At 41.0% G+C, this 13,353-nt stretch overlaps 1 protein-coding gene across 3 annotated transcripts; it reads left to right on the top strand.

Annotated features, from left to right (window-relative positions):
• The first annotated feature begins 338 nt into the window (after positions 1 to 338).
• Positions 339 to 12,649, top strand: LOC108431407 (bucky ball-like). Of its 3 annotated transcripts, none has more exons than XM_017704526.2 (7): positions 339 to 527; positions 2,198 to 2,356; positions 3,187 to 3,761; positions 5,025 to 5,220; positions 7,291 to 7,401; positions 9,530 to 9,688; positions 12,109 to 12,649. In XM_017704526.2, exons 1-7 carry the CDS (start codon positions 521 to 523, stop codon positions 12,138 to 12,140), a joined length of 1,239 nt encoding a protein of 412 aa, XP_017560015.1. In that variant the 5' UTR covers positions 339 to 520; the 3' UTR covers positions 12,141 to 12,649. The 3 variants fall into 3 exon arrangements, with proteins under 3 accessions (XP_017560015.1, XP_017560013.1, XP_017560014.1); XM_017704524.2 differs by having other exon boundaries at positions 5,025 to 5,934; XM_017704525.2 differs by having other exon boundaries at positions 346 to 431; positions 5,025 to 5,934.
• The last annotated feature ends 704 nt before the right edge of the window (positions 12,650 to 13,353 follow it).

Raw genomic sequence — 13,353 nt, 5'->3', positions numbered from 1 at the left:
CCAGATGACTTGAAAAGCGCCAGCCGTGAAATCGGTTATAAAACCTACATCCATCTGAATTTCTTGTTCGAATTTTGATACACAGATCTTGGAAGCCGGTTTCATTTCGTTTACCTCGGAGATGCAGTTACTCAGACATTCACATCTCAAATGATGTCAGCTACGTTTTTTTTGGGACACCATGTACAGCATTAGAAAGAGATTTTAGTCTTTACACGGTAAAACCTCACTTTGGAGAGCTGAAGGGGTGAATAGGCTTGTTTCCAGCTTAGGCCGGAGCGCCTAATTTAATATGAGTAGGCTAATTAGCGTTGACAGGTGAAAACGATGAAGCCAACCGGACAAGCTAAACGGGCGGGCTCTTCCATCCCTGATGCGTGAATGTCCTTTTTACACGATGTTAAAAAACACTATTTTTGGTAGCTAACTAGGTTAGTTGAGTTGGGATATTTTGGGAGTCTGCGCACTAAGAGATTTTCGTTCCTATGCGGCGGCTTTGGAGTTGGTGACTTCCATCAGAATGGACGGTAAACAAAGTCGACTTAGCTTAGCAGTGTTTAGAACCAGGAGGTGTAAAATTCAGGTCCAGAATGTAGAAATCCTTCCCAGGATTTTGGTCCAACAGCCTGGATTCGCTAGTTAGATCGAACCGCCGGCAGCGCAGTCCCGGCAGTTGGAGCAAAATCCTGGGACGGATTTTTACTTTCTGGACCTGGATTTTACAACTCGTTTTCGGCTGGAAAACCCCCAAAAGGTATAATAATATTAACATTTAATAATACCTGTTTTAGGGCTGTGTTTTGTTTGAAACACCTCGAAAGCGTAGCAGTTAACCTACAGTCGTAACGTTAACTCGTGCTGACGTTCCTGTTGTAGCTAATGGTGACTAACAAACGCTGCTATGCTGACGGTAATGGTTTCAGGCAAAATGCTAGATAGTAATATTAATTAACCTACGTTTTGTACAGTTGAGAAATTACGTTACAGTACAAGCTATGCAATAGATAAACGTCTGTTAGTTGGCAAGCAGTAGCTTAGCTAGCTTATGTACACATTTGGGGGGGGGGGGGTGATATGGCAAGAATGTAGTATCGCGATACTTCAGAACATTTTCACGATACACGATAGGTCACTTTACTTTTTCAGACATGTGGTCAGTTGGAACAAAGGATAAAAGCCAGTACTATGAAAAACTGAAAACGCAACAATTGTGTTGCCCTAAATCCAGTTAAACTGGGCTAATTTTGCTTGTCATGCAGTTGGTCAGTGTTCTATAAGTATTGAGGATATAAGAAATGGCACTTCACAGGGAATTAAACTAGTAACGTAACAGATTTTTCGAAGTTTCTGCATAATTAAATAGTTGACCCATCAATAAAGTCATTCAGAGTGGTTTGGTTGAAATGCTCCGTTCTAGAGAACCTTACCGACTCTGAATTGTCCAGTGTCGGTGACGTGAGCCAGACCTCTGAGGTGTTTTGATGGTTCTGAAAGCTCCCTCCCAGAAAGTTGTCATGGGAAGTTGTTATGAATGCATTGTGTGATATTTGAGACATTGTTTTATCCATTGATGGTGGAGGGATGCATGAAGGGTGTTCTAAAGCGCAGTAGTCCCTAGTAGCGCAGTAGTAAAGAGAGTTTTTCAGGCTGACCATTATTTTATAGTTATCGTTACGTATATAAGCTCAGAGGACACCTGTAGGTTCACTAGTTGTTTTAGATCGTAAAACGTTGGCTGTATTTGCAGCGTGGACAACTGGACCGCTGGTTGCTATGGTCACCACTGTTGGGAAGTAGTAGTCATAAGTTGTACTAAAGAACCTTTTCCGTTCAAACCGATCTGAGTGACTTCTCAACCATTGAATTATGCAAAATGACTGGAATTCCCCTTTAAATACAAAGGGAAACTGAAAGATGTGTATCTTTTATCTATTGGAGCAATTTGTGTTTGTGCATGTATGGAAATTTGCAGTTGAGGTGAGCTCCTCTCTAATACCAAGCAAACCTGTTTTAAGGCCAAGGGAAAATGAACAGCCGGAGCCTTGCATGTTTCTGAAAGTTTGACTTTGTTTGACTGGAATGCTTGTTTGGTCAAGTCCAAGAAGCAGTGAATAGGTTCCGTCTGTGTTCTCATGTGCACCTTGATGGCTGTCATTTTTGTACTGATTGATTCTTTCATTATTTTATTTGTGCACAGAGCCAAGCAAAACTTCACAGTCAGCAGGAAGTGGACAATCACATCAGCGTCCGGTTAACCATTCCAGGCCGTTTTTCTATGTTCAGCCACCTGTACAGCCTTTTTATACATACCAGTGGCACATGAACAGTCCCTACAGCCACAACATCCCAGGAGCAGGTAAGACTGAACTATATTTAAGCAGCAAGTGAGCGATGTCACTGTTTGAGACGCCACAATGCTGCAGATGGATATATAGATAACAATATAGTATGATAGTGGCAGAAATCACCTAAGCAGGCCTGCTTAAGATTGTTTCATTAAATGGTTTTGATGTAAGCGAAGTCATTCAGAGTGGTTTGGTGTGAAATGCTTTGTTCTAGAGAAACTTGCCATTAAGTATTATTCATGGTGGTGTTGATAGGAACCAGTTCCTTAATATTAATTGGGTCTTCCTTGTGGACCGCCCTCTTCAACATACCTCTGGTTTTGAGTTTTGTTTCTTTAACCATTTTCTAGCCATTTCTGTGAGGTTTAAAAATTCAAAAATCTACACTCTGCTCATGTAAATTGAATGAAATAAAGCTTTCAGCATTACTGAATGGCAGGATGCAGCGAATCCAGTGAGCAGTGGCCTTCAAAGTCCGATTCCCTGTTGTATTGTTGAACACCTGCTTTTCATGATCTAATCAAACCCTGGCGAATACATTCGTGTCCTACTCACACCTAATTCCCGTTTCATTCTGCGAGATCATGTTAAGGAATGAAAGTGTGTTCTGATTTCTGATTCCATTTAAAAAAAAAAAAAAAAAATTCCCCACATCTAAAATGTGTTCCGTCACCCTACGTTAGAAGGTGGAGAAGATATTAACCAGTAAAATCATGTTTGATGCGTCCCACCACGCCCACCCTATCATTGATAAGAAATGCTTAGCTAGCTCAGAGCGAGTCATGATATTCCTGAAAATTCCTGTAAAATGTACTTTTGTTTACTATCACTTCTGTTACAGGCTTCCATTTTGGTCGTCCATGCATGATGCCTTATTCCTACCTGCAGTATCCTGGTTATGTTGTGCCTCACACTGCCGTGCACCCTGTGGATTATCGGAGAATTTACGAGCGCAGCATTCCACCTGGAGCCTCAGCCGCTGCTTATGACTTCAGCTTCCGCCAGCAGCAGCACACGGGTACCCAGAGAGAGACCACGTGTGCAGGGGCGCAGACCGACCCCTGCGAAGCCTTGAATAAACTCATAGAGTGTCTGGATCAGCTTCGTGCTGGAGAGGAATTGCACTCTAGTGTGAATTCCCAAACATCGGGGACACTCTCACCACTAGCTGAGGAGAAGAGTGAGGAAGAGACTGGGGCATGTGTAGGAAAAATGTTCAGTAGCTCCAACACGGCTGAACCAGATACAAAGGCCTGCTGTAGTGGGGTGGATCACTTGAAGGATGGGCATGTGGGGTCAGGAAAGGAGTCATCAGTGGATAACTCCTCTGTGCAAGAGGAGGGCAGTGAGGTACAAGAGGAGGAAAATGGCGAGACACATTTTGACTTCTGTGTCAAGTCTCAAAACAAGTCTGAGGTACCAAGTTTTTATGTTATGCTTCTCGCTCCCAAAAATAAGATCTTAACAAAAAAACCTCTGAAAATACAGTAGAATAGTGGATACATGGGACGGATACAGAATCAGCACATCTTAAAACAGCAGCACCCTCTTCATTATTTATACAGTTCACAGGACTTCACATGGCATACTGGCAGTGCCATAATTATTGGCGCCCTTGGTAAAGATGAGTAAACTTCATGAACACTTTGTGCTTAATTGGCTCGGTCTCTTATTGAATTTATGACAGAACAGCCTGATCTTTTAATTGAAGTAAATCCAGGAAAAGTGGGAACGCCTTGTCAGTGTTTTTAGTAAAACCATCGTCGTCATCGTCATCCTTAGATTTTCTTATGAATAAAATGTAACTGAAGCATGTTCACATTTATGTTCCTGTAGTCTTTTTGCTTTGCATTCATTGCAGAAGTGTAAGAAAAGTGAGAGCAATGAAGATGTTAAAAGGCTAGCCTGCTAACCAGCACTTCGCCTCATTTGTTTTAAAAGTAACAAATGCACATTACTTCAAGCTTTTGACAATTAATGAAGTTGTGTTTCAGAAACTCCTTCGGCTTTTCTGCAAAACGGCACTTTCTAGTTGTAAAGTTTGGCTCATTTTAGGATGCCTGCTTTTTCACAACCCAATTAAATCCTTAAGAATAAAAGCCTGTTTCATTTGTAAATACATAAAGTTAAGAAAGAAACATGCATTCTGATTTGAGTCATTCTCTTGACTTTGAGAGAGGAGTTGTGACCCTGGAGGACCTGGAGACATTCTACATTGAGGAAGGGTCTCAGATTCGTTGCTAAAGTACTAAATGCAGGGGTGCCAATAATTGTGGGGTGTGTGTGATTTAGGGAAAAACTGGGGTGGAGGGTGGTATAAAGTATACCAAGTTTACTTTAATTAGATGTAATTATTTTCAGTGTGAGATTTCGCTGCTTACCCATCTTTACTGGTAATTTTCCAGTAACCGGGGAGCTCACTGTTACTTTCCTACCAATGTAACTTTCCCTCTCAACTTGAAAGAATCCTGAGAAAACATCCCCACATTTGACAATTTCATGATGTGCTGTAAGAGTTTAGCCATGATTAGTTTGCTTGCAACTGTAGCACTCATAGGTTTGATGTGGTACTTATGAGGAGTGATTGCATTTATTTCAGTTTCTCAGTACAATTGTGGCTGCATTATTGAAACCTGCTACACCAGAGCTAAGTTATGTCTTTGTAATCCTATCTGGTAGGACATGGAGGTACACAGCCAAGAGAAGAAACAGGATGAGAAGGTTCCAGATAGAAAAGTGCCTGTACCTAATGAGGAAAAGGAGTGGGATGGTCCCAAAACACATTGGCCTTCATCACAATCCTCACCAATTCATCCTTCTTCTACCAGAACAATTGAATCCCAGGCTACTGAGAGGGCCCAGAACCATCCAGCAGGTATTTCCGGCGATTACTCCTGCTGTGTCCTCCACTTGCCATTTGAGAAGGTTGTTAATGCTGGTGTTTATGGACCTGGCTGTACCCCTCGATCTCTTGGATCCCCGTTCAGTTACTGCCCAACTCCGTTATCTCACGAGCGAGTAAGTGTCCTAAGCCCGTCACTGGATGAGCTTTCATCCCATGATGAGCTGCTGTCCACTGACCCAGAGGATATTGGCCTGTTTCCAACCCGGATTTACCCCAGAGGAAAACTGGCTGAGGTTGCATCCAGGAAAAGTCATCCATCTGTTGGAGAGATCCATGCAGATATGTGTGTACTCTATCCAAAGAGGCTTACCTGTGCTGTGTGTGGGTCAAAGACCTTCAAGGAGTGCAGCAGGCCCAAGTCTTTCCACTGTGAGACACACTGTTATGGCGATGTGGATGACTCTGACGAAGAGGCCATTGAAGCTAAAAGTGGAGACTGGGGAACGGGGAGAACGTGCAAGCATTGTCTCAGAAGCACCACAGTGAAGATTCAGACTGCTAAGAAAACGCATCCACTCTCAAAACACAGGCAGAAGCACAGAGAGAAGCTTGGGGAGCTTGAGGAGAAACCAGGCCATACAGAAGCCCACTGTACTGAATACGTCTGCTGTGAAAAATGCATGAGTTCACCAGAGAAGAGCACTGGTCATTTTGCCAGAGTAATCAATGCTCGGCCTTTTAAAGGTAACTGTGATTACTGTGCTGCCCAAATATTGACAAGAAAAGCTCATGTGTTTCAGTTGACTTCCTACTTGCCTTGTTTCCAACATGAATAACTGCTAACATACTTTCCTAATCTCAAACCTATCTAGCTTGCATATACCGCATGTTTTGGTGACCGGCCCAATGTCCGTCCTACCTACCTACCTACCTAACCACTATACTACTATCGTCTGCTCTGAACTAACTGCACACCCAATGTCTTACCTACGCAACATCCTATCCACCGAACCTTTTACCTACCTCACTAACTTGTAGGCCTACCTACATACCCAACTTCTAACTTGCCTAACTTGGGTGGTGGATCATTCTCAGCACTGCAGTGACACTGACATGGTGGTGGTGTGTTAGTGTGTGTTGTGCTGGTATGAGTGGCTCAGACACAGCAGTGCTGCTGGATTTTTTATTTTTATTTTTTTTTTTAAACAATGTCCACTCTATTAGACATGCCTACATCGTCAGTCCATCTTGTAGATGTAAAGTCAGAGATGATGGCTCATCTGCTGCTGCACAGTTTGTGTTGGTCATCTTCTAGTCCTTCATCAGGCTTTACATGTATCAGAGAAACAGATGGACTACAGTCTGAAACTGTAGAACTACAAAGTACAGCTATACAGTAAGTGGAGCTGATTAAAATGGACAGTGAGCATAAAAACAAGGAGGTGGTCATAATGTTATGCTTGATCGGTGTGTACCAGTTATACCATCTTATGACGGGCTGTTTTTGTTACTGTATGTAAATGAGCTGTATTCTGACATCTCCTTCAAAAATCAGTGAAGGCTGACTGAGGAGCTTAACAGATGCAGGCTGAATAGGTGTAAATGTAAGCATGTTTTCTTGTCAGTGAACAACAGTGAACTATAAAACGGCTGTCTTTTGGAGTTTAGTTTCCATATATGGACTTTATGGGCTGGGGAGGTAATGGCATGTTTTGAACCCTTAACAGTTTTTACCTACTACAATAAAATCCTATTTTAAAAAATCAAAAGTCCGTTTTTACATGATATGGGCTCTCGAAACAACACATCAATTACATATTCCATTTCAAAGAGAGGGGAGTTATATTTTTCTGGATTAAGTGCAGTACTTGTAGATTTTAGTACAATGGCACTGCTTTTCTGTCTGTTCCAACCTACCAAACCTCAGATAAATAAGCTTAAACTGTCTTCAGGTATCTCGATGTTTTATCTCCCATACCTACTTCCTACCTACCAGCTTCCCTACAGACCTTCTTTCTTATTAATATTCTTTCCTACTGAAGTTCTACTGTTACAGGTCCAGGTTACGCTTGTAGGTGACCTGTGTCTGTCCGTTTACAGAGAGACGATGCAGGACTTTCGGAATATCATCAGATCAGGTTGTGTGGGAGAGTCCTGGAGTTAATGCCAGACCAAAGGCCTGCAGAGCTCAACCGTTACCACAAAGACAAGGTAAAATGAAGCCATTCTGACATTGCAGCTATCCCAAACAACCATATGCAATATTTATTTTGTTTTATTTTTTTGATTCATTGTTCTGTCATCATCTGTCTACTTTTAGTCCTGACTTTCAGAATGTTGCATCATTAACTCACTTATGCAAGGAACCAAAAAAAAAGGTTATGGTTGACTGAGCAACTAAAATGACCTTTCATGTCATGTTAGTAACCTGTCCCTATAAACTTTTCACAAGAGTTTATATGATTTTGCATATTTCTTTTGCTGTGGTTGGTTTCACATCGCAATGGCTGAAGTAAACCAAATTGGTCTACTTAATGGTCAGAAATTTTGCAGGGATTGAAGTGGTCTCTTACTCTCACATTTACCACCATGACAATATAACAATAGAAAGTAGATCCTGAACATCTGTGCCTCGCAAAACTAAGCAGCGATTATAAACTTGACTTGATATCTGCTTCTTTATGATGAATTCAGATTGGTATAAACCAGTCAGATCACTGATGCTTGGCCAAAAATATGTTCTGCAATCCATGTGCCAAAATTAACCTCTTATTCACCAGGGTATATTTGGTTTTTCCATCTAAATTTACATGACCAAATCGTAAGGCGAATTATTCAGTTAGTGCATGAAATGTACGTTTTTATTATTTAAGTTCCCTCAAATTAACAGAACATGTTTTATGATGACACGCATTGCCATATGCTTACAATTTCCTGCTGAAAGCCCCAAATCTAAGACGCTCTGTGTATTAATTTATAATAATATTTACAGAGTAGGCGCGGTGGGTAGCGCTGTCGCCTCACAGGGAGGAGGGACTGGGTTTGATTCCCCGGCCGGGTGACCGGGGTCCTCTCTGTGTGGAGTTTGCATGTTCTCCCCGTGTCTGCGTGGGTTTCCTCCGGGTTCTCCGGTTTCCTCCCACAGTCCGAAGACATGCAGTCAGGCCGAGTGGACATGCTACATTGCCCCTGGGTGTGAGTGGCTGTCTGTGTCTGTCTGTCTGCCCTGCGATGGACTGGCGACCTGTCCGGGGTGTATCCGCCTTCCGCCCGAAGACTGCTGGGATAGGCTCCAGCACCCCCCTGCAACCATGAGGGAGAAGTGGCTTAGAAAATGGATGGATGGATGGATGGATGGATGGATGGATGGATTTACAGAGTAGATCACTGAAGACACCATCTGTTTATAGTTTATAGCCCAGATAGGTGGAAAAATCGGTCGACTTTCAGTAGCTTCTTTTATGATAAGGGTTTAATATTACATCACCCATCTATTTGGCTAGAAAGAAGACTGTTACAGCTCTCAAGACACCCACCTTCTGAAGGTAGTTTATGAAATATGAAATATGAAAGTTATGAAGAATGACGGTGCCTTTTGGAATCACAGATGGTCCCAAGGCGCTGATAAGGTTAAGCATACGTCTGCCATTTTTATCAGCAGCTCTTGTTGCAGAAACTGACGATTTGTAAAATGCTAAACCGGGCAGATTATGTGCACTGAGGGGGGAAAAAGCCTCTGGTGTTAGAATCTCTCGTTTGGTTTGGACGGTCATTTCGTTCCTCTTGTCTTCTGTTTCTAATGGCAACAAAGTTATTGGGCTGCACGATTCACTAAGGTTAACTGAGATCCACTGCTTTAAACAACACGGATATCTCAGAAAAACATGTATTGATGTGGTGGGGGATTAAATCTTTCCTTTTTTTTTTGTTTGTCATACATGAGAATGTAAAAGAGCATTTTAAGACCTTTCCATAAAAAATCCTTCACACCGAACACTATGTCCAAGGAAAATGATGATTGCAAAGTGGTTCATGATCTCATATTTCATAATAATTATGCATTGATTAGCTTTATAAAACTGAACAAACGTTAATGAAGTATTATGAGTTTTGTTGCAAAATGCACTTTAGAGAATTTTGCATAGACTTTCAAGAATTCTTTTTTTCGTGATGTACATTGTTGGGAGTGGACTTCACACATGTAAGAAATATCAGTGCTATATTGTGATTAGTAACACTTTAAAAAATGAAAAGTAACACGTGGAAAGATGTTTTCTCTAACATCAGCTGTTCTTCTTTTCAAAAACTCTTTATGGCCAAAATTGTTTTATTTCTGCAGAGAGAATGGGCCAGAGGAAGTCTCGCCTTAAGTCTCAGGGATCCAGAAAGGACAGCATTGTTGGTGATGGTGGTGATGACGAAGAGGATTATGATGAAGATGAAGAGGACGAAGGTGAAGAGGCGGGTCAGGAGATGCTTCAGTTCCACAGGGGAAAAGGTGGAAACACTTTTAGTAAACTTTTAAAAGAATGAATTGGGAACGTTTGGGTTGGATTTATAGATGAGGCTTCTTGATCAACGTCCACATCCTCCATTTCTGCTCTGGGCTTTTTAAGGTGTTTACGTTTACAGCGGTTAGTGTTCATTTAAAGAGATGGGACTTCAGTCAGTGTTTAGATCGTGAAGGACTGCTATTCAGACAATTGGTGGACATTTGTTCCACCACCTGGGTGCCAGAACTCAGTCTTGATGCTAGTCTTTAGTCTTTTAAATGCATTATCATTAACCTCTTCAACTCCTTGAGACCACCACACTTCATCTTAACGTTCATATTTCATAAGCTACATTCAGAAGCTGGGCGTCGTATGAAGATGTAACTCTTCCTTCCAGTCAAATAGATGGTGATGCAATTTTAAACCCTTATGATAAAAGAAGCTGAACAATTTTTTTTACTTTTTCTACTAAAAGTCGACACCTTTTTCCACAAATCTGGACGATAAACTATAAACAGATGACGTCTCTTCAGTGATGTACTCTGTGAAAATTTATTTTTATAAAATAATACAAAGCGTGTCTGAGATTTTTGGCTTTCAGCAGTAAATTGTAAGCATATAGTCATGTGTGTGATAATGGAACCCTTTTAATTTGAAGGGAGCCTTGAAAAAAATTGCATTTATTTCATGCAGTTACTGAATAATTTGCCTTATGATTTGGTCATGTGAATTCGGATGGACAAACCAAAATATAACTTATTATTATTATTATTATTATTATTATTATTTATTATTATTATTATTATTATTATTATTATAGTCTTAGTCCAGTTTTGCATTGATCAGAATCAACACATGTTAACTGAATAAAAACCAAACATGCATCCATTTTTTTACTTGCTTGAAAACGTAGTAATATTCTGTAAATGACCGATTAGATTCTCACCTAGCAGAGAACAGATTCTATTTAAACACGTAGAGAAAGTAATGTCTGTTTTAGGTATTGTTGATATTCATTAATGACTAGACAAAAAGAGTTCTTTTTGTAGACAGACATTGACTGCCTGGTCTCAAATAATTACTGGGTCTACCTTACCTGGGTCTACCATACCTGGGTCTACCTTACCTCGACCATACTTTTTATTTATTTAAATTATTATTTTTTTCTTTTATTTGTGGTGCTTAAAGTGACCTTTTTTACTTTTAGTTCCTGTCCCTTGTCACATTTAGCACAATGATGTTGTTTTTCTATAATCTTCAGATTTCTGACTACACCACCATACACCAGATAAAATGTCTTGGATTGTAAACATTTCCGTGCATGAAAATGTTGTAAAGGCGTTTGCCGCTTTTGTTTCATCTCGTCTTGCATTATTTCAAAATCAAATAATCAAAGAAAACTGCTCGATTTTCACACGATCAGTCAATGAATGTTAAACCATCTATCGAACAATTGATACGTTGAACAGTGCTGATAGCTAGGAGAGACGGGCATGTTAGCATTAGCTTGGCTAGCATAACAGCTCAGCTCACTACTGAGCATGTTGGATTCTGGCTAAATAACAATCGCTGACACAAGTTTAGATGACGAGGCTGAGCTGAAGGAGAAGCCGAGAAACTGGCGTTAAAGGAACAGAAACTGTTCCGTGGCATCTGAATCTGTGCTTGGCGTTAGCTTAGTTAGCAGGCTACAGGCACACGGTGCCCCACACCACAGTACAGGTTTGATTCTGACTAACTGCTGCTCTACTAGATTAATGATAATCTGATGTCGGAGAGTAAAAGTTGATGGCGGTGTTGGAGTGACAGAAAACAGAAATCTCACTTGTTCTGTGGTGTTTGGTACTGTGGCATTTTGACTGGCAGACAGTGGCTTCGCTAGTAGGCCAAGTAAAACGCCACAGTACAGGCTTGGTTTCAGCTAACTGATGCTAAAGTGCCCCCTCATTTTGAGTCTTTCTGAGAAGTTGAGTGGCTGGTGTTATAGTGAAAGCCAAAATTGAACATTGTATGTTTTAGTGTGGGTTTCCTCCGGGTTCTCTGGTTTCCTCCTACAGTCAGTCAGGCCAATTGGACATGCTAAATTGCCCCTGGGAGTGAGTGACTGTCTGTGTCTGTCTGTCTACCCTACGATGGGCTGGCGACCTGTCCAAGGTGTATCCTGCCTTCCGCCCGATGACTGCTGGGATAGGCTCCAGCACCCCCCCACCCCCCTGTGACCCTGAGGGAGAAGCAGCTTGGAAAATGGATGGGTGGATGGATGTTTTAGCTTTTATCTGTTGCTGTGCTGCCATCACGATTAGTTATTCCTTTCTTTCTATCAGTGCTCCCAAGCCACTAACTGCTTGGTGGTGCAGCTGGTACAAAAGAATGATTTCCAATTCACACTGACAAATTTAACTTGTTGTGTTTTTCTGCTTTACAGGGACTACGAAAAGAGGTGGTGCTAGATGCTAAAGCCCACAGTACACAGCGTAAGCGGTGATCTGCCACGGGACAACATGGAGAGGAAAAAAAACACGGCACTTATTTATTTTTTTTGTATTTATAGTAACGTATAGAGTGAGGACTTTGAGTTTTGAACAGTCCATTGCTTGACATTACAGTACAGGCTACTTCCTAGAGTCACTAACATGTTTCACGAGTAAGTTAACAATGCGAATCACAATCCTCGATGCTTTTGAAGTTGTGTTGATATTAAAAAATGTTGCAGTCCTCTTTTCTGAACAATTGGATATGCTTTCTTGATGGTGACTCATTTATAAGACGTCAGTTAGACCTTTCATTAAGCCAGGAAAATGTCATTTGTACAGGTTTTTGCACACCTTTTGGAAGAACTGTTTACATGGAAATAGGGTTTAACTTTGATGCTTTAAATACTCCGTTGGTGTTTCTGCATGTAATGAATTTGATACTGATTTTGTTCCTATCCACTGATATTAAAATGATTTTCTATGTGTTTTTTTTTGTAAAAGCAAAGATTTTGTGTGAGAGGTACTGCCTGTCAAAAGAGTGTACACCTAGCTTTCGAAAGTTTTAGTACAAATAATTGTGTGTATGTATAGTTTTTGCTTATGTTAATCCTCCTGATTAGCCTAGAGCACTTCGGTTCCATTCCTTCAGGCTGAGGTTATAAAACAGCATTTCAGGCTGGACTGCTTTTGAGGCACAACACAGGGTATCCTGTCAGAACAGAGCTCATTTACATATCAGGCCTCAGGGCACAGTGACAAAAACAGTTTAATTCTAATGGATAAAAGGAGGTTGGAAATGGATAAGATTTATGATGAACTACACAAGCATAAGTGTTCCTCAGGTAAAGAAATTAAGTCGTAGAGAAGTGAGCTGTGTGGTTTTTCTACTAAATATGTTGAAAAGCTTGGTGTACTGATGAGCAGTGCACATCGTGCAGCCTTTCTGTTTGTGTAGTGTTGGGATGAGCGTGCTTTTGACCATTATGATCCAGCCTGGGATAGGATATGATGTAATGGGGGAAAAACATCTTTGGTTTATGTGGGATGTTTGGTGAGATTGCCAGTCTTATAGCCTCTGTGCTGTGCATCTGAAATAAATCCTACCATATGCAAAATTTTAACACCTCAGCTTGTTTTGTTTATTTTCGAAGTGAACACATATATGCATAGCTTTTTTTTCCTGCACATTTTGGTGT

This window comes from Pygocentrus nattereri, chromosome 13, assembly GCF_015220715.1.
Source record: "Pygocentrus nattereri isolate fPygNat1 chromosome 13, fPygNat1.pri, whole genome shotgun sequence".
Lineage (NCBI taxonomy): Eukaryota > Metazoa > Chordata > Actinopteri > Characiformes > Serrasalmidae > Pygocentrus > Pygocentrus nattereri.
Note: the sequence above shows the minus strand (reverse complement) of the source record. Positions and strands in the feature narration are given on the sequence as shown.

Coding starts and splice junctions, on each gene's coding strand:
- LOC108431407 (XM_017704524.2), top strand. Junction 3,762..5,024: donor AGTCTCAAAACAAGTCTGAG/GTACCAAGTTTT, acceptor CCTATCTGGTAG/GACATGGAGGTACACAGCCA. Junction 7,402..9,529: donor ACCGTTACCACAAAGACAAG/GTAAAATGAAGC, acceptor TTATTTCTGCAG/AGAGAATGGGCCAGAGGAAG.